This window comes from Mercenaria mercenaria, chromosome 3 (genome assembly GCF_021730395.1).
Source record: "Mercenaria mercenaria strain notata chromosome 3, MADL_Memer_1, whole genome shotgun sequence".
NCBI classification, from domain to species: Eukaryota; Metazoa; Mollusca; class Bivalvia; order Venerida; family Veneridae; genus Mercenaria; species Mercenaria mercenaria.
In genome coordinates, this window is record NC_069363.1 from 20118119 (window position 1) to 20140633 (window position 22515).

The window sequence follows — 22515 nt, forward strand, 5'->3', positions numbered from 1 at the left end:
ACTCGAGAGCAAAATATGTGGGCGGAGTTACTCGCTTGTCACCGATAGCCGCGTACAGCCAATCAGCGTTGCCCGTTTCCACTTCACCGCGAGACAGATCAACTGGAATACATGTGATTGTCGGTGTGATTGCATAGGTGACAATTTCTAATTGCTAACGACGGATTACGTAGTGTTCGAAGTAACTCGATTGTTTTCTCACGTACTAATTACCAATTTTAAAGAACTTTTTAGAATTTTTTTAAGAAAGTGATAATTAGGCTTAATTATGAATAAGATGCTGTCGATGCGGTCTTAGTAACGTGATTATTTTTCTGCAAAATCGCTGATGTTATTTCAGGAAGCATTTATTATGTTGATCATAGACATTACTGTGCATTCTTGTATTTTAGACACGTTGTGCTCTTAATGAGTATTAAAATAAAAGTAGTAATTGTTTATATATTTTCTTTTCACTGTATGTTTATATACGTTTCCATTCTGAAATAAAAAGGTACCAGTAAAGAAAAAATTATCAGGAGCGATTTTTGGGCAACTTGATAGGGGATTTTGTCCAACTTGATAACTTCACTGGGGGATTTTGTCCAGGAAGATCAGAAGCAGGGGGGGGGGGGGGGTTGTCCAGGGGGCATGGCCTACACTTAATTTGACAGTACAATAGAGGCCTGTGTTTTGACGAAACGTTTAAGTCTGTACGTCAGTCTAGTCAGTAGTTGGGACTGCAACTTTTTCAGCTTTGGGAGTCCCAGGACTGCAACTTGAAATTGCTAGTGAGAACCCTGAATATGAAGTCATAAAATATTGATTTCATTGCAGCGCAATGTGGCGCAGCAGGATTGAAGTGACCGGGGGTGTGAAAGATTTCCTCGTCAAATTTCCGCCATTTTCCGCTGCTAAACCGGAAATGAACGAATGCTCACGAGGCATATGTCGTAAAATTTCGGTGATTTCCGTCAATAAGATTTACGTCCCCTTGAAGCTCTCCTGTAAAATGGCCGACAATATTTTGACAGAAATGAAAATGCATTTCAAGCGAGGATATAATGTTTTAAAATTATTCTTTATTGAAAATAATGTTATAAATTGATTTATAAGGCAGCATGCTATTATTGAGTATAGCAATCAGCACATGACACTCATTATTTATAGTTCCAACGTTTTTTATACACTCTAGTGTACCCCACCCACACATTTTTAGCTTGTTTATCTTTGAGCACAAATTATTATTGGTGTTTATGATTATAACATGGAGAGTTATAGATTCTTATCTAAATAAATACATATTCAGGCAACTGTTTCTATTCCTTGAATAATTTTGTCTATTTAACCCATTTAGTGAGACATTATTTATTGTGATCACACTCTGTCTGTTGTTTTTAATGTAATAACTTAAATGTGTATTCATTTATTATAACTGAATGATTCTTCACTTGACTGCCATAATATATTCTACCGAAAACTAAGTTCTCCAGCCCCCAAAATGACCTATGAACGAAACTGAGGAGTTGACAGAATAAACAAGAGCACCGCCTTGCGGGTGCTGACGCTCATCTGATTTTTTTTGTGTAATAGAAATATTGTCCTACCCATGATTTTCTAAGTCTAAAAAGGGCCATCATTCTTGCAAAAAGCAGGATAGAGTTATGTTTCTTGATGTACAGTGTCCACTTATGATGGTGAAAAACTGTTGCAAGTTTTAAAGCAATAGCTTTGATAGTTTATGAGAAAAGTTGACTTAAACATAATACTCAACCAAGAAAATGATTTTCTAAGTCCAAAAGGGGCAATAATTATTGCAAAAAAGCAGGATGGAGTTATGTTGCTTGCTGTACAGGGTCAGCTTATGATGGTGAACAAGTGTTGCAAGTTTCAAAGCAATAGCTTTGATAGTTTAAGAGAAAAAGTTGACCTAAACATAAAACTTAACCAAGAAATCTGATATTTTCAAAGTCCAAAAGGGGCCATAAATCTTGCAAAAAGCAGGACGGAGTTATGTTTCTTGCTATACAGGGTCAACTTATGATGGTGAACGAGTGTTGCAAGTTTTAAAGCAATAGCTTTGATAGTTTAGGATAAAAGCTGACCTAAACATAAAACTTAACCAAGAAAACTGATTTTCTAAGTCCAAAAGAGGCAATAAATCTTGCAAAAAGCAAGATGGAGTTATGTTTCTTGATGTACAGGGTCTGCTTATGATGGTGAACAAGTATTTCAAGTTTCAAAGCAATAGCTTTGATAGTTTAGGAGAAAAGTTGACCTAAACATAAAACTTAACCAAGAAATCTGATATTTTCTAAGTACAAAAGGGGCCATAAATCTTGCAAAAAGCAAGATGGAGTTATGTTTCTTGTTATACAGGGTCAGCTTATGATGGTGAACAAGTATTCCAAGTTTCAAAGCAATAGCTTTGATAGTTTAGGAGAAAAGCTGACCTAAACATAAAACTTAACCAGGCAACGCCGACGCCGACGCCGACAACCGCTCAAGTGATGACAATAACTCATCATTTTTTTTCAAAAAATCAGATGAGCTAAAAAGATAAAATTTCATTTAATTTTTGAAAAAACAATTTTTTTTGCCATTAGAGTCTATTTATACTACACTATTGCTTTTCCTTTGACAAAACCTTCATTTTTATGTATCATATGCTTATATTTTTTTAAAATTAAAAAATCCTTTGTTATCGCTAACACAAATATTGTTTATCAAATAGCCGCAAAGAACATTAGCCCCGCCCGAGGATCGAACTCACGATCCGTAGATCTACGCGCTACCTACTGAGCTGTACATGTACATCATTCATTGGACGAATGTACAAAAGTATTGAACGTACCATTTTCGAATTGAGTATAACTATAAATTGAAATAATGTCAATCATACATTTTTTTTAGCTCGACTATTCGAAGAATAAGTAGAGCTATCCTACTCACCACGGCGTCGGCGTCACACCTTGGGTTAAGTTTTTCGTACCAGTCCACATTTTGACAAAGTCTTTTGAGATAAAGCTTTGAAACTTTCAACACTTGTTTACCATCATCATGGCCAGTTATAGGCAAGAGCACATAACTCCATCAAGGATTTTGGCTGAATTATGGCCCCTTTTGACTTAGAAATCATGGTTAAGTTTTTCGTACCAGTTCATATTTTGACAAAGTCTTTTGAGATAAAGCTTTGAAACTTTCAACACTTTTTTACCATCACCATGTCCAGTTATAGGCAAGAGCACATAACTCCATCAAGGATTTTGGCTGAATTATGGCCCTTTTTGACTTAGAAATCTGGGTTAATATTTCGTACCAGTCCACATTTTGACAAAGTCTTTTGAGATAAAGCTTTGAAACTTTAAACACTTGTTTACCATCACCATGTCCAGTTATAGGCAAGAGCACATAACTCCATCAAGGATTTTGGCTGAATTATGGCCCCTTTTGACTTAGAAATCATGGTTAAGTTTTTCGTACCAGTTCATATTTTGACAAAGTCTTTTGAGATAAAGCTTTGAAACTTTCAACACTTGTTTACCATCACCATGTCCAGTTATAGGCAAGAGCACATTACTCTATCAAGGATTTTGGCTGAATTATGGCCCTTTTTGACTTAGAAATCATGGTTAAGTTTTTTGTACCAGTTCATATTTTGACAAAGTCTTTTGAGATAAAGCTTTGAAACTTTCAACACCTGTTTACCATCACCATGTCCAGTTATAGGCAAGAGTACATAACTCCATCAAGGATTTTGGCTGAATTATGGCCCCTTTTGACTTAGAAATCTTGGTTAAGTTTTTCGTACCAGTTCATATATTTTGTAAAGTGTTTGACATATGGCTTTGAAACTTTTATCACTTGTTTAATATAATAGTCTCTATCTGTAGGAAAGAGAACATAACTCTGTCATCTATTTTGGCTGAATTATGGCCCTTTTTGGACTTTGAAATTGGTTCTGTTTTCATACAAGTCCATGTTTTGTCAAAACTATTTGACATATGGCTTTTAAACTTTGAACACTTGTTTATCATTATGATTTCCATCTGTAGGCAAGAGTACATAACTATTTTGACTGAATTTTGGCCCTTTTTGGACTTTGAAATTGGCTCATATATTACCATTTAGTGCAAGACTTATCGAAATCAAAGTAATACAGGAACATTGTTTGTCTAATCTATTTATTTCTTTTGTCTGAATATCCGTGGAAATATTTTGACCCCATTCTTCAATCAATTCTTCAAATAGTCGAGCGCGCTGTCATCAGACAGCTCTTGTTTTTTTTTTTGCAGGACTAATTTCCAAAGTATCAGTTCGATGTAGTCCAGTAAGGCTAAATGTACAGTCTAGTCAGAAATGGTCCAGACTTAAAAGGCTAATTACCAGATGCACACTTTGTTTTCTTGTATTGTATTCTTGTTTTGTTAATTGATATTTTTTCTATACAAATTTGAATAAACAGTTGATAATTAGTACGAGTTTATATGATATCGGAATAGTAAAAATCTTTTTCAATAAAGATTTCTCAGCTTGCTTCAAAATTTTAAAAAATCTCAGAATTTATTTCCCGGTGAGGACAGTCAGTGACAGGTAGCTCAGTTGGTTAGAGCACCCCAGACATAGAAGTACAATGTCATGGGGAGGTCTCAGGTTCGAATCCTGACCTGGCACTTGTCCACCTTATTACCTCCAATTATGTCAATTTACACTTCCAAATTTTAACACATAAATCTTCAATTCTTCATGTATGTACATTTGGTCTTATGATATTTTTCATAACACAGCACATTTAGAAAGTGTTTCAAGCATTTTGCCATGGAAAACTTATGAGACTGATGCTTTAATTTATTGTTGTAAATTTTGTTGTTGAATACAATATCCTATTAACTTTGATATAATGTTACAGTTTAGATACATGAAATGGTAGGTATATACTAATGTAACATTTACATTTTTTCAACTGAGAAACAGGCATGTCCCATGTTTTATAACTGCAGGTCAATAGGTAATACAAACTAGGACATTTTTGTTTTATTTAGTAAAAATTGACTAGATGAATACTGACCAAGATACTAGTAACAGTATATTACATTACATATTTGTAAAGGTCACTATAAAAAATCCTTGCATATTTCATAATCTGCTGCATGAACTGTCAGAAAGGTGTAGTGATAGAAATAATGGAATCTTTTGAAACTAAGTGACATTCTTATTTTTGTATCTGAATAAATTATGAATAAAATTATGAATAAAATCCATTTCAGAAGAAAGGGACTTGATTTAAACATATTGCTTTGTGTTTTAAATGGTATGGTTGACATAATATTTACTAAAAGTTTTGGTTGGAAGATGTAAAAAAGATGGAGAGAATCTTTGGTCAAATATTGGAAATTAAACCTACTTTCTGAGAGAAGAATGAACCAAATATTTTACAACTAGCCTGGGAAATAGAATTTTTGTGTGAAATACTATCAAATTAAAACATTGAACAGAATCTAGAAACATTTTAAACATCTTTTATTGACTGTATATATATACACATTGTTAACATTTTAGTTAATATTTTCATTTAAGTTATGAGTGTATTACCCTTTTACCTCTTACTGATTTGATAAAATGTTTTAATGTGTGTACCAGTAATAATATTAATAATCATTAGTAATATTGCATGACTTCTTACATAAATATCTGGTCTATAGTTTGTGTTTTATGACATGTCTAATATTTGAGAATAATAGTTAATATTAATGTCTAAAGTCATGTTATATCCCACTTATTGAATGGCTTGCCAGTCAGTATTCATGACTTAGCCCTTTTTTACTATTGATCAGCAAATACTTCCATTAATAATTATATTGTATTGAAGTTGTCTGTGCTTAGGATTTTATATGTTTACCTTAAGTGTATTTGTTTGATATGTTCCCCATGTTTAAAAGGCCTGTTAATTAATAAAAAAAATAGACTGCAAAATAATGTGTATGAACTTTAATATATGTACAAATAAAACTGGAATTTACAAAGGTGGTTGTTTTTCACTCATGATAGTGATGTTGAAAACTGAAATTCTGTCAGTATTACATTGTCCATGATTCATACGTTAACAACAAGTACTTTTTAGCATTTCCAGTTAGTAATAGCAGAGAAATTATTCTCTCTTTTGTCTGTCAGTGGTGCACCAAGGGAAGGACTAGACTATCAGAATTGCAATATGTAAACTTTGAGTAAGTGTTTGGTTATTAACACTTTGAACAGAATATGAATTATGATATACATGTACATTGACATGGGGTGCCAGCTGGTATATCAGGCCACACAGTATTCCTTCTTGATGACATGACTTAAGCACTCTTTTTGTGCATCATTTAGACGTTTAGGACATTGATCTTATGGTATCTAAGTCTCCGGATCAAAATTGAATATACCATAATTGCGTTGCAATACTATAGTTATATAGTATAGGAAAGTGAAAGTAGATTTTCCTTTTTGTCAAAAAAATAATTCTATAACACGAGTCAGAGAACGATAAAGGTTTAAAAAGTTTAAGTAATCATAATTACTCAAATTTCTTGTAATAACATGCAAAAAATAAGTAGATTCTGAACATTTACTGTCCTCCGCGGGACTATGTTTTAGTGTATGTACAATTATCCAAAATCGGCTAGTTATCAGTTCCTAGTATAGAGGTTAGACGGAATGTGTGACGTCACGCTCTATGTATAGAATGAAAATACAGAATATCTCTCTTATATGTCCGGTGACCCCCATTTTTTTTACCCTTATTTTGAAGCAATTTTGAGACACAATATATACAAAAAGTATTTCAAAAATCTTAATTGTAGAAATAATGTTATGCTATCTTTAGACTGATACAAGTACTGGTCCCATTGGAAAAAAGTGGGTGGGGTAATTATATTGCCTTGTGAAAATGAGTAACAGTATTATGTGAAAATCATTAAAATTTCATACTGACTTCATAGCATATTCAAACTGAATTGTTAGAAATACAATTATTTTACAACTGATAAAGATAGTTTGTGTTTTGAAATGTACCCCCAATTTTTCCAGGTTTTTCAAATTTCACTTTTGTCTTGACAGTGTGTGTAGAAAATAGCCGATATAATGAAAAGGAGTTCGGTGACCTACCGTTTTTTTGCTTTTATATGAAATAGATACTAAAGATCTTCAAACATGCAAAGTATGAAAAAATTCTTAATTGTAGAACAAATTGGCCTGAAATGTATCCAACATCCTTAACCGAGATTTGTTAGAAAATGATTGCTGGTTGTACGGACGTAGATGTAAATACATAGGTTATTAATATAATTAATATAAGTAAGTGTTTTCAACTAAACCAGTTAGAGAATGATTGATCTATGTTTCATGTATATATATGCAAATTTTTCACAACAGTATTAATCTCTTACCATTCTAAATGACCAAATGCGATTATAGTCATCCGCGGTATTCTCGCGTCATTGGTAATTTCACGTTATTTCCGTTTTGCACTGCAGCGCCATCTTGACATTGTAAATACAAACAACCTACTTTCATTTTCAGTTCAAATCTTGATCATTTCATCCAGAATGCATAGAATTTTGGTGAGTTACCTTTAGCTTTCAAAATAGTTGAAGTACTTTTCAATTAATATCCAATTAAACCAAAATCCTGTATTTTTCGCTTGTTAACATCTTTTTCGCCAATTCTTTATTTATGTCGTCTGTTAGAAATAGGCCCAATTCGGATGAACGACGATCCCGCAATGCCCCGATTCCCTTTAACTCCCGCCTTGGTACCGTAATTTTCGAAATGAACTGGATTTAGTGGTCGCATACAAAGGTTCAATGGTCAGGGTTCTGGGAAGGGACAGCTCTTTCAGGTGTACACGCTGTCAAAATGAGTAAATTGTTGAAGTACTGGGAGTGGAACATCTCGTATAATTTTACCAATATCGTTATAATTAAACTGATTTTTACAAACAGACACAGAATTCCTTAGTGTATCGGAAATAAACAAATGTATCCTAACAATAATTCTACTACTACAACATCTGTAACGCGAAAATACCAAGGACATACAAAATAAAAATGGTAGAAAGAGTACATGTTGACACGTGATTGTAGGGAGTATTTTAATTGTATTTAGTGTCAAAACTTGTACGTTTGATAGATAATGAATTATTTTGAATTATTTATTAAACATAATAACTGTTATATTTTTATTTGCTTGCTTACTGTATTTAGTGTCACTAGTACAGAAAACTGGCCAATAGCGGGTCACTATCTAAACTTTTAGCATATAGTGAAGAATGTTTAGACTTTCATAATATCTAAACTTACTAACATTTAAAACTATTGCTCACATTCATATCAATGTTTGATTTATTTGAATCATTCTTTTATGTCTGAAGTTATGATGAAATATTTATACCTGTCTGATTTACCAATAGGGGGTCACTTTTGCCAATAGGGGGTCACCTAGTTTATCTTTTTTTTATCCATTTGAAATTTGTCTTTTTCTGACAAAACATGACTGTGGTATTAGAAATAAACGTTTCAAGACAGAATATAATGTGAGACAGTATGTTTACATTTCAAACAGAGATATTAAGTCAAAGAATATAGCACTAGTTTTCACAGTTGTATTTCTATGCATAATTAGCACCACCTATATCTAAAACTAAAATCAAAATATTGATTCATGAAACCTTATTTATTTATCTAGATTTGCCAGTTCAAACCAGTACAACATCAAGTCAACCTTTGATTTGTATTTTTAAGCAAAATAAACAACCTTTTGATTATCCCTGGAATGGGTGATTCTCTACTAGCTGAATGACCGCCTCTGTTTGATGGCACTTTTTTTCATCGAAGTCAATCAAAAATTCATAATCATATTATTCCTACGAAAGTGTGCGTTTCACTCTTCAAAATGGTACCAAGTTTGTGTGGTTTTATCCAGGGCTTTTTCAGGGGGTTTTGGGAAAAAGGCCCCTGGTCATATTGGGAATTTTTAATGCGGTAAATTGTCAAATTTGGGAAAATATACTGACAAATTAAGTGAGTTTTTAATTAATATTAGTTTAAATCTTCAGTTTAAATTTTGCTGGTAGAGAGTATCGCCTTGTGAAATTTTCAGGATTGTTTCCCAATATTGCCTAAAAATACAGTAACTCTACATTTGTCATGTTAAAATTTTTGTTTACAGTTCGTTTTCACCAAAGTTATAACTGAAATTATCCAAAAAGTAAAATGGCAAAAGTGGGTGTATTTTCGAGTGTAAAAACTGGGTCACGAAAATATGTGACAATTTAATTCTAATGGTGTAAGAACTACCTGTCAACATGTTTTGGGTACTTTATTCAATTAATATTTGTGTTTTTATGCATTTTGAGAGGTTTTTGCATACAAATCATACATTTCTTCAGCAAAATCATGTAATTATTTTTTGCCGAGATTGCAGACGGTCATGATACTAAAAATAAAAACGAGTTGGTTTTTCCAACATTTTGTTTGATTTTCTTGGCAAACAAAACGAATTGTGCAAAAATTATCTTTGAAAAACAGAAAGTAACTGATTTCAGTTGAGAAATTTTTCATTGGATTGGGAATTTTTTGCTCCAGATTGGGAAAAATAGAGCATATTTGGCATTGGGAATGGGGCCGAAGATCGGCCCCGTGAGATAGGGTGAAAAAGCCCTGTTATCTAAGAAATTGTGAGATATGCTCAAAAATATTCTACTTTGAAGAATTCAAGAGTGCTAAAATCCAAGTCGTGAAACATGGTTGCAAGAGTTATCTACTCATGGAACTCAAACTCATTAGATTAGATCCGTCTTCTTTTGTCTAATAATTGTTAAATGATAAGTTTATATAACTGGATACTTATTTATTGAATACTCTGATATGTTTAAGAGAGATTCACATTTTATTTTCAAGTGACCCGCTATTGGCAGTGATTTATTGGCGAGTTGACTGTACCGCGAGAATACAGGGAACAGGCTACATGTCATTTCCTAAATCGGCTGAAAATATATCAGTTGAATGACTTCAGTACAATGTATTGTAATACAAAACAGCCGTAGGAATAGCCACCAGCGGGCTTTTCACTATTCTTACGGGAGAGCCGAAAGAATAGCCCGTGAGGCTATTCCTACTGGACCATAAGAATAGCCACTTCCATAAATCATCATGTGCTTCCATGTTGATGATAATTTGACCGACTGTTGAGACTTTAGTGCAATTTTCAAGAGAAAAATACTGGGCCTGAAAATATGAACGGCTATTGAATTGTGATTATGGTGGCACCTTGAATTGAAAATTTTGGTTTATTTGGTGTCAACATGTATAAACAATTTCAGTAAGATAAATATCGGTCAAATCACGGCGGGCAGTCAACAAGGCGGCCATTCGTCCTGCCGCAGGGTACCCGTGGTTTGAAACAGATTGTTGGGAGTATCACCTAAATGTAGATACCACACACAGCACCCAACTTACGGTCTATAAAAACGGAATAGGTATATAAATTATACACTTTGGATGTTACCTTTCTTTATCCGACGACGTGCTGGTGCCTTCTGAGGCCATAATTCGCAATTTTCTCGAAAATTTCGTGATAATTTTCGCGCGGAAGAGTTGTCAACAAAGCCGGTGACGTCAGACAATAAAACTATACCATACCGTGTTGGTTGTTAATAAAACCCGGACCGGCCCGGCCCGGCCCAAACCACGGAAATAGCCGATTCTGATTGTACGGAAACCACCGGAAACTTACGGACGGAAGGCCAATGTAATTACGAATGATATCGTGTCGATATCAACTTACATATTTAGAATTTAGTAAAAAAAAAAACACTGAACTTTATGATGTCCGCGAGGAACTTCTTTGATGAATGGGTTAAAACTGCGTGTTCTTTTCTGGTTGCAAAAACGTTTTAAATATAATTTGTAAACTTGTACACAGGAAGTCGTTATACATAGCGTTGTTTTGACGAGCCTTCTAATTAGTTCCCGATATTTTGTATCGTTATCATTATATACTTTTTTTATAATCACGTTTTGTCCAACAAGTTGTTATATTTCAAAGAAAGGAATTCCTCTCGGGCCTCAAAGAGTTTTTTTTTTCACCTGTGCATTCCCACAGCCTAAATAATTCTTTGTGTCCGGTAACATGCCTAAAAAATGGGTAGTAAAAAGGCAGGATTTTTTTATACTTTTTTGTTCAATGAGACTTTAAACGGAAATTATTTTTATGTCAAAAATGATTACGAATAATTTCTAATATCACTGACAATTTTTAAAGAATAGAATGAGCAGTTTTTTAAAACTTGTTATTAAAAAGTTTTTAAAAAATCTCAAAGACCATAAAACATTTAGGGTCATGTAAAAAAAAACAGGATAGGTCGGGATACCGATTACGCACGAAGAATACAGCGTTGAATATTGAAAAGTTTTACACACGGTACCCCATATTTTAAAAATATTCCTGTATAAATATATAGAAACAAATACTGAGATAGGTTTGTTCACGCAGTATTCTGAGTATCTCTTGAACTTAGTCGACTGAATTGACGTACGATGAAAGTCACAAATTGAATATATTGTGGTACATAGCAGTTTGTGGCATAGCCTTTGCACTTTCGGTAATCGATTTCATATTCGGCAGGTTGCTATAATGTTTTAACATATTTTTTTTTTAAGTTTGCAAGTAATCTCTGAATAAACTGACTAACTTAAGTTATATTCAAATTAGTTCAAAACTATATAGAGTAGAATCGAGATACAAATTTTACCTTTTTTCATTTTTGTACAGATGTCTCGTAAACCGGAGGTCGCGGGGTCGAATCCTGTCAGCGGATTTTGACCGTGACTACAACAGTCCCTTCTTTCGGTGCGAGTACTGGTTACTTTCCAGGAAGCAGTCATCGAGTGTATTTCACATTAGTTGGTGAACCAAAACTCGACGCGAAAAAGAAATCTTTTAAATGGGAACAAAATTACCATTTAACTGCACTCAATATACAGAACGATTCACACTGTTTCGTGAAAAAAGACCAAGTAAAAACTTGTTAAGGTTCGTTTGGATATTTACCAATGCTCTACACTTTCAGATTATGAATTTAGATACTTCAAAATTAAACTTCAATGGTTAGACATATCTTGCAAAACTTTGCAATTTATTTAGGTTGATTTGATATATTATTGTATACAGAATGCCTTTTCAGTCAGTTTGCTAGTGCTCGGCATTTTTGATACATAACAACTGAAGAATCGTTTGAGCCCGCTAATCATAATTTACAAATAAGTCTCGAAAAAGCAAAATAAAACTTTGAACGGATGTTGTTTCTTCAAATCTCACAAATTTCTTCATTAAGATTTTTGTTGTTGTAAATTTATCAATATCACAATGTACTGCAGACGATTTACTCTAACACTGCTTACTTTACTATGGTTACGTGACCACACCGGAAGTGAACTGTACTTGGATCTATAGTGAGCAACTTTAATGCTGTCGCATTCTGAGACCTTACGTTTTGTGAGTTTTTCATTGGTAGAACTAAACCTATTGTAATTATGCAAATAAAACTGCTGCTCTGTTTTTGTATATACCGAGTAATTGTACGATAGTTTGCAGTTTTTTACGAAAGATCTGAGTGTAATTCTTCAGCTATAATTGGTTTGTTAAACTGCCCATGTGTGGCCAAATTCATAAAGCATCTCAGAAAAGTTTTATCTTACATTTTTTTTTTCAACTTTACGGTAAAGAAAGTGTTATGAGCGGGATTTTCCAAAAACAAGTTGCATTCTTCATAACTTGTTTAAATAATAGTAAAAGTTGATCTTCACCCGATATTACATTGTATTGAAACTCCTTACGCAAATCGCGTCGAGAAATCACATTTTAGCTCAACCCTAAATATATATAGTTGTGACGTTTCTGTTTTACGGAGATTAATTTATTTTTTGGGTTTCCATTATATCCAAAAAGTAATTATGTTTCATTTGGTCTAACTGGCCCATTGAAACCTATATGTTTTCAAATGGAATGACTAAGTAGTGTGTTCTTTTTTCACAAATACAATTATGATAAAAAAAAAATTGAATTGTAATATGAGCGAAAAATAAACAGGGATCTCCTTCTTCGTTTTCGCGGTATTGTCTTAATTTTCTCCTACCCTATTTTCACGCGCAGCTATTGCACACTCAATTTTTACATTACAAATGCCTGTATCTAAGGGAAAAATAAGTTAATCACCACAAAAAGTTTTACAACAGCATAAATTTCATTTAATTATATTCTTATTTTGTTAGCCATTTTCGATTTCTTTCCGATCTTTATTGTTACGCGTGTACCCCTGAATACATGTTACACACAAAAGCGGCGTAATGAAAAACATAATATAGTACTTATTATCAAACATTTTACTGGTCGTTTGCCACTTAGTATGTACCTTTTATTTTCTGAAATGTTCCTGAAATGTTTTTGAATGAAATAAATTATAAATGACTATCAGGTCCATTTTTATGCTGTGGTGCTAGGAAAAATTTTGATTGTGCATATCAAATTCCCGACCAATTTAAAAGTCAGAATTAGCCGGGAAGAATTATTTCCTGTTGTGGCCTTTTAGGATTTTAAGCCCATTTTCGTTAACATTTTATTATACATTTACATTTTAAATACTAAATTCTTTCTCTAAAGTAACTTAAAATTTGTCGCATTGAAAAATATTAGTCACGGATAGAGTTATTTGAGGGATCACTCTCTCAGGAATACATTATTTATTTTATTATACCGAAAAAATAATGAAATGATTTATTTAACATTAAAAAGTTATTACTTACCAAATAATGAAGACAGAATTAAGGAGACTTTACTAGTAAGCACTTAGAAATTGTCGCGACTTTGCTGTATAAAAATCATTACTTTTTGATAGGTATCTATAGTCTTGAGGGTACATAACGCTGTATTTATGGGCATACTTCAACAAAATCAGCAGCAGTAACATTCGAAAAGCGGCGATAACTACGGAACATATAATGAGAGCACTCATTTTCTTAGTAGTTAGTAGTTAGTTAATTTCCAATCTGATGGTGATAGTTTCAGTTTGATATTTGATAAAAAAATTGTTTTCAAAATGTTGCATGTAGAACAAATCATTCAAAAGCAGAAAAGAAAAATAGGCCGGGTTCACACATGTATGAACACAAGATAAAGTAATTTAATCCTATGTATAAATAAGCGCATCGTCTTTTAATCAGTACGAAAATATCGATCTCTCATAGGGAGACATGAAAATGTAATATCATATGCGCAGAAAAACAAAATAGGCCTAGCGTTGTTGCGCATGTAATATGAAATTATTGTTTTTATCATTAAATCTATATTTATAGTCCTTTCCATTGTTCTAGATGTAGTCACATGTTCAACGATAAAAAATCGTATTTTCTCGAAGGCGGAGCCAATATAAGATTCTTTCACTGGTTGTAGGTGCAGATGGAGATTTCCGGCCTCGAGGGTAACTGTTTAGGCGGTAACGAGGTTCCTACCGAATTACCGCCTAAACAGTTACCCGAGAGCCGGATATTCCCATCTGCACCTATAACCAGTGACAGAATCTTTTTCTTGCATACCGATATAAAGATATAATAATAAAAATAAAATCAGTTGAACAGCTTTCTTTTTAGAACTATTTCTAATAGCAGCGTATTTAAACAAAGCGCGGGAAATCAACGTCCGTAAACAGGAAAGACGTCATGGCGTTTCAAAGACAAATAACAATGTTTAGTTCCGGTTTTGTTTTATCAGTTTCAGCGTAACGTTATGAATTTTTGATAAAATAACGTGTTTTGAATCGAGAAATATACTATCAGGAACAAAGAGGAACTGGTCAAGGTATTGGATTTTTATTCCGTTTTTCGAAATAAAATATAAATAACTACATAAATCTTCTACATATATGTAGTTCGTAATACGTCATTTAAAGCACGAGAGTCATCTTACACCCCGGGGTGTAAGATGGATTTTTCCAGCACCGGTAAAAATAACGGAAATCCCCGTCTGGTATGCAAGAAACACACATATTGACCTCCAGCTGTGACGTCCACACGTTATTACGTTAAAACAATGCGACGTCGTATACAATTAACCACGAAAGATGACCTAAGACTGCAGACATTTGTATCTAATGTTTATACTTATGGGTAGGCTGGATTTGATAATAAAACAATTGTCGTTTTTATGTGTGGTCGATATGTGGATTTATCGACCTGTTAAAGCGATATCAAGTCGATAAATTCGCCCGAGGTTGATATTGCTTTCATCAGGCCGATAAATCCACATATGAGCCAAGCCATGAGAAAACCAACATTGTCTATTGCGATTAGTTTTTAGTTTATACAAATTTGCTTTAGCTCGATTGTGATGAAAGCTTCAAGCTTATTGTAACCACTCTTATCCACTAGACCACCGCTCCCTATTGCGATTAGAGAAACCGTTAGCAAACAGCATGGATCCTGACCAGACTGGGCGGATGTTGGTTTTCTCATGGCGCGGCTCATATCGACCTCACCAAAAAGGCAATTATTGTATAATATCACATGCGCAGAAATTGAAAATAACGATTTTGCGCACGAGATATAAAAAACGCTTATGATATATTATTCAAGTTAAACTAATGGGAAAAGTGCACTGGACGTTGTGTGGGGTATAATAATTTAACATCTGAATTGCACACATTTGTAATCTATGCTTTAAAATGTTCATTTTAAAAACAAAAAAAAGTTAACATTGTGTGAATAGTTGTATAAGCATATAGCATAAGCATGGTTCGTAGTCCGACCGGACCGGTTTTTTTTTAATTCTGTGTTAAAAAGATATGCTAGAATTATTTCAAATATAAAAGAAAGAGAAATCAAAAATTAAGTAATCTAAAAACAAAAATAACGTTACATCAAATTGTTAAAACATGCAAGTTCATTGCTATCACTACCCTCCCATTTATCCGTATTAGATATTTACCGTTTTTTTATTGTTTTGTTTTAAACAGACTGAGCGGGCATGTTTCGGGGTGTGTGTGGGGGGGGGGGGGGGGGGGGGGGGGGGGGGGGGGGGGGGGGGGGGGGGGGGGGGCGAGTTCGAAACTTTGCGACCGATCTTTCATATTTTATACTCCAGTTCATTCATTTTCACAACTTACTGTAACTCCGGGTATCATCTCTATACAAAATCACCTGGTTTTTTTTAAAGCTAAATCATATGATTTATCATTTGAGCAACATTTTATGATATATTTTTTTCAGTTTTCTTGTATTTCAGGAACAAGGACCTATTACATAGAGTTATACCTCTTCTGGAAATGTTTACTTTGATATTTTTTATGAAATTTTGTAATTGCCTTCCTTTAATATGAAAAAAAATGTAAAAAGTGACTATGTTTTTAGATTTTGATATAATTTATTAGTTTATTTAGTTTTTTTATTCAAATTTGAATACTTCAACAACCTGAAACAAATGGCGAGTATGAAAACAGCGCATAGCTTCGTAGTTCATCTATTTTCGATCTATCTTGGTTGCGCAACCGAGATAGGCAAAAGGAGTATAATAATAATTTCATAAACTTACATTTCTAGTTAATTTTCGCAAAATGTGTACTTATCAATGCAAATGTTTGACAACCTTAATATAACAGTGATTATATTCATATGTTCCCTAAGACAAGATATTTTCATTAGATTAAAACTTAATATGCTAAAACGCTATCTTGGTCGGGCAACCAAATTTTATGAATACTTCAAGTGCACGGTATAGACCCCTTCGCCTTACTACACAACCTAGTGTCACATCGTTAGGTGTGAAATAACGACGTACATTTAACTAGCCTGTCCAGTTCTGTTGAAAGTATCCTGCAAACTACTATCTCGTGTCTGTCCGGTACACAAAATGACACATCGACTGCCGAACGTATTACTTCTTTGATTGAGTGTGATTCAAATACATTTGTATCTTGTTATTTTAGGTCTTTGCTTATGTCAAGTGCAATACTTCATCAAACATACGTATCATCAATATTAAATACTTTGCTTCTACTTTTGTAATAATGAAATAAAATACACATAATTGCCTTGATAAAGATGACGGTATCACCATTCGTAATTATATTAGCCTTCCGTCCGTAAGTTTTCGGTGGTTTCCGTACAATCGGAATCGGCTATTTCCGTGGTTTGGGCCGGGCCGGTCCGGGTTTTATTAATAACCTACCGTGTTTACTAATTTTTAGGTCAGGCTACGCCAATGCACCACCCACCCCACATGTCTTTTTGTTTTTTTTTCATAGGACTGTAATTATAGCATACTGGAAAGTTAGAAAAAATACAATGCAGCTAGAGCACTAAAATTGTTTATGGAGATGGTAACTCATCTTACAAAACTCTGTAAAATAACGTAAAAACATGCCAATACTGCAAATAAACAGATTGAGGCAACTATATATTGAAGTATTCACATATTTACAAAAATACCACCCAGGTATGTATAGGAACTAATATTATATCTGTTAACTCGTTAAATTACTCTTTCAGGAATGTAAATAATGTAGGAGTTCCAAAGGTTAGAAATGCAACATACGGAAAGAAACATTTTCGGCTCGAAACCACCCAGGAATGGGATAGTCTCCCGAATAACTGTCGGTGAGTTCAGATGACTTATACATGCCTGGATCGAGTGGCTTCAAATGAGAATGTTCCGTGTGCCTGTAATACATTCCAGTTACATTTTGTACTCGATCTACTTTTGTTTCAATTTCTAGCATCCACTGGTTGCTTATTTATAGTACTAGCTAACATACTTATCAAGCAATGTTTTAGTAGCATTCTTTTTTTGTTGCTGCTGCACGCTTCTCCAGTTTTTCTTTGCAAATCTTTCTTTGTATGACAGATGGTGATTGTCATGTCATTTTTATTTACCATGTTGCCTATATTTGCATCAAGATAAGTGCTGTTGATGCAAATGCATCCCTCCCAGATAGCAGACAGGCGTTGGCCCAATGTTGGGTCCACTGCAGACTCTTCGTTGGCCCAACAAAGATTACCAACTTTGTACCAACGCCATTTGGCTAATTGGCGCAACGTTGACCCAATGGTTGGTACACCGTTGACCCAACGACTGGTATCCTACACTTATCATTGGGCCAACAACTGGTATCCTACACTTATCGTTGGCCCTCCATTGGGCCAACATCATTTTTCATCTATCACGGTTGGTCCAACCTTGGGCCAACTCTATTTCTTTGTTGGCCAAAATAAGGATGCCAACGCTATCCCAACGATTACGAATTAAAAAAAATTAAACTAAAACTAATATTATTTAGTACACATTTTATTTTCAAATAATTGTGATTTTGTTTCACGTTTAACAAGAAGAAATCTAACATTTATTTAAAGTTTGTTTGCAAGTTTCCTGAAGAAATATATAACCGAATATTTCATCATTACAACATGTCAAATATTGATTCCAGCCTTTCATAAATCTAACTTTTTTTCTTTTTGTTCAGTCACTGATTAAATTCTACTAAAATGAATTACTGTCTGTATTTTAACTCATTATATATCCAAGTTGTGTATGCTTGCTTTCTTTTCTCACTGAAGTTGCAGCTTTCTATCTTTTCTTTTTTCCTGTGCACTACAGTGCTAGGCGCTCCATTATTATTCTCTTGAACAGGACCCTGTAAAAAAAAAATCGAAAATCATATTGTTGATTAAACCATCTACGTCAAATTGATAACAATAACTATATATGTGCACATAAACTTCTGGACATAAACTTGCGTAAAATGTATGAAATTTATTTTTTGTCTGTATTTAACCGAGAAAAATATGTTTAAATTAAAAAAATATAAGTTATTTTATTTACAGAATTAAATACTCAACACTAGTGCCATCCGCCAGTTTTAGCTAAAAGTATTCAACATATGTTCAAGTCACATGGATACTATACATGCATACAGGCTATAACAGAAATTCTCTATAAGATTCCACAACTTTCTAAAAAAATATTCAAAAACTTCTACTTACAGTTTATAGCTAGTAGACCGAGTTTTTGTTAAATCTAGATCTATCACATGTATAATAGTTTGTCTATGCAGCTAGAAATCTCGCCTAGAGATTAAAATTAACCACATTTTCAAGGATTTCTTACATAACTCGGGTTAACGAGAGTTCATGTTCTGGAATATTCAATAGGATTATTGTAAACATTTTATGATTGTACAAAATTAAATGTACCCGACCGCTTAGCTCAGTAGGGAGAGCGTTGCTCTACGGATCGATCCTCGGGCGAGGCGGATGCTTTCCGTGACGATTTGATAAAAGACATTGTGTCTGAAATCATTCGTCCTCCACCTCTGATAATTCATGTGGGGAAGTTGGCAGTTACTTGCGGAGAACAGGTTTGTACTGGTACACTGGTTAGGTTAACTGCCCGCCGTACATAACTGAAATACTGTTGAAAAACGGCGTTAAACCCGAAACAAACAAACAAACAAACAAACAAAAATAAATATTTGTTATAGCAGTTTTTCCTTCAATATTTTTTTTCACAAATTAGATTCTTCAGGTAGTAGATCTGAAATAGTTCAAAGTACCATTACGGCTACAGATAAATATTAAGTCTAAGTAGTCCAAACTATGATTCCAAATTGGTACAGGAAAATATGTAATTAAATACTGCATGTTACACCTATACAACGTGTTTACATGTACGGGCTTGTGATAAAACAGTGACCTGTAAGATATATAATTATCATATTATTACTTCTAATGGGCCAACGTTTGGCCAACGATGTTTTCTCTGTTTAAGTCTTTCCCTGAAAATCAATATTGGGCCAATGCAGAGATATCTCTGACTGAAGTTTAACGTCGGTTCAACGTTGGCCCAACAGCTGTATTTACAACACTTATTAATCATTGCTGGGCCAACAGTGGCCATACAACGATTACCCTTTGACGGCTTTCCGTCGTTGGCCCAATGACTTCATGTTTACAGTAAAAATAATAATATTCATTTACCTAAAAATGACCTTAGCCCTGACAAGTGTCCTCACTGTATAAAAAGATGCCAAAATTTATCTAAAGAAGGCAAAAATAACAAACAAGGACAATATAGGCTCATTTAACTCATTTTTAGAACTTTAATTAGTTTTTACTTTAATTTTGAACATTAATGCAATTAATTATAATTATATCTAACACAAGCAGTGCCTATTTGAAACCTGTACTTTAGTTCCAGTGTCTATAAAACAATGACCCAAAAAGCCTGGGAAAAATAAAAAGCATTTTTTTTAATGAACATTTGCTACAACCATTTAAAATAATGTTTTAAAGCTGGCTAAATTAAAAAAAGCACTGGCAGGTTAGAATCCCCCTCCCCATATGGACAAATGATGTTCAGTCTACAGCTTTAACTACTGGAATACGGAGTTAATTAAAAAGTAAGTAAAAAGGGTTTTCCTTGAGATATCAGATTCCTTAAGTAGAAATCTCTATACACATTAAAAAAAAGAATCAAACAAACAATTTACGTAGATTCATCAAAAGAAATGACAAAATAAACAACAGTAAAGTAAATAAAGCTATGCTCGCCAACAGATTGAATACAGTTCAACCACCTGGCACCCATGGAAATTAAAAGTCCCTCACATACAAAATTGTACGGGTAAAACGAACAGCAGCTTGAGATGTATGCAGCAACTGTGTTCAAATAGTGTCATTTAACTACTTACATAACTTTGCTGGTAGACGTGTCAGTGGCGCAGTGGTTAGCAGGTTGAAGTAAAAAGCTAGCGGTCCGTGTTCGCGACTGATATCCCGAATAATTTTCAGTGCCTCGTAATTACTTAAATTGGTACGATTTACAACAGTACATATCGTCTTTAACTGAATAAAAATGTCAGTAAATATGACATCTGCCATGGGCTCAACTTGAAATATGCTGTTCCATCCATTCCAGGTAGGAACTTTCATAGATACCAACGTTAAACAAGAAAGACAATGCAGTATCCAAAACTCCGTCATTATGTTAAAAAGTACAGTAATATCGCTGATATCTACAAAGAAACTGAAGTATTTGATCTTAAAATCCCTTATGCAACATCTTTCCAAAGCCATACGTTCTTTGATTGGTCTCTGCCAGTATATACAGTACAGTGCCAGCTTGGTTTCATTCACTGAACGGCTGACAAATGTAACTGTAGCCTTACTGTTCCTTTTTCATGTATGTTTTTGTCTGTTTGATACTTCTATTTCTTCATTCGTTTTATGTGTCCATGTGCTCAGCCACTGTGTACATGTATATACAGCTTCACATACCCATATTTTCATGTGGAGTGCTGTATAAATATTGTTTCAATGTGCCTTTATTGTTGGACGTTTGTCCCTGTTTTTTGTCTATATTTCTTACCTAGACTTAGCCATAGTTATTAGTTTTAACATTGCACCTTTTGCGCTATTCCATCTTTTAACTGTCTGTACAAGAGAAGCCATCCATCCTACTAGTAATAACGTATATTGATGTTGAGCTGTACACTGTAGATGTAGAAGATCTTTCCCTAGTATTTTTTATATATTTTACTATAGTCAAACTAAGTTTTATAGTGTATTACTTGTATATATACAAAACAAAAATGTTTGACATTAATGACTGGATGCAGTCATATTGTGTTTATTTTCATTTGTTTGCTTGCTATTTGTTATTACTAAGTCGGTCAATAGCTATTAGTAGCATCTGTTCTGTACTGTTATGAATAAACGACCAGAAATAAAACCTTATAATTAACCTATATAACCAGCCAAATCTACGTATCTTGTATAATGTAATTATTGAGTGCAGGCGCCGTTGTGAAGTTTGCCGTTGGGACAGAAGGATATAACAAAAGGACAAAAACCAACTACCAAAAATGTGTGTCTTTTTGTTCTGTCGTCTTCTAGTCCGCCGACCATCACCCTGCCAAAAGTCGCGGAGCGACGTTCGACGGGGTGTCATAACGACGTTTGAATGAAATGGTTCAAATCAGCCATCAAAGATTGCGGTAATGACTGCAGTCACCACTTACTTACGCACACAGAAAATTGAGATTTTTAAAACAAAAACAACACTTAATAAAATAGAGAATGTGCCATTGGAATCTTGTATATTTCGGTAGGACGAATAATTAAACTATCATACCCAAACTTAATTACAGTACTTAGTAAGAGTGCTAAAACGTTCGCAAACTAACAGCGTTCATGCTATATAAGAGTCTTTTGAAAAAAATCAAGGCCTTCGCGATGTTATCATCTTATTTACCACGGTTCAAACACTAGGGCGTTTGCCCAAGTGATTAAATATCCAAGCATCTGAACGATAACAATGAACAACAAACACTAGGGTGTTTGTCCAAGTGGTTAAATATTCTAGCATCTGAACGATGACGATGAACCACAAGAAGCATCAGTTCATTTTCATTCTGCCTTGCTGATTTAAACAAGATAATAAAGTCATCCTGAA

The 22515-nt window shown here is 33.9% G+C and overlaps 1 protein-coding gene across 3 annotated transcripts in view; it reads right to left on the reverse strand.

The window, feature by feature from the left end:
• Nucleotides 1–10648, reverse strand: part of LOC123525319 (nuclear autoantigenic sperm protein-like) — a 58050-nt gene extending 47402 nt beyond the window's left edge. For all 3 annotated transcript variants that reach the window (XM_045304271.2, XM_045304269.2, XM_045304268.2), the window contains exon 1: nucleotides 10525–10648. In XM_045304271.2, coding sequence (XP_045160206.2) covers nucleotides 10525–10565 — 41 coding nt within the window. In that variant the 5' untranslated portion in view covers nucleotides 10566–10648. The remainder of the gene's footprint in view (nucleotides 1–10524) is intronic.
• Between the last annotated feature and the right edge of the window lie 11867 nt (nucleotides 10649–22515).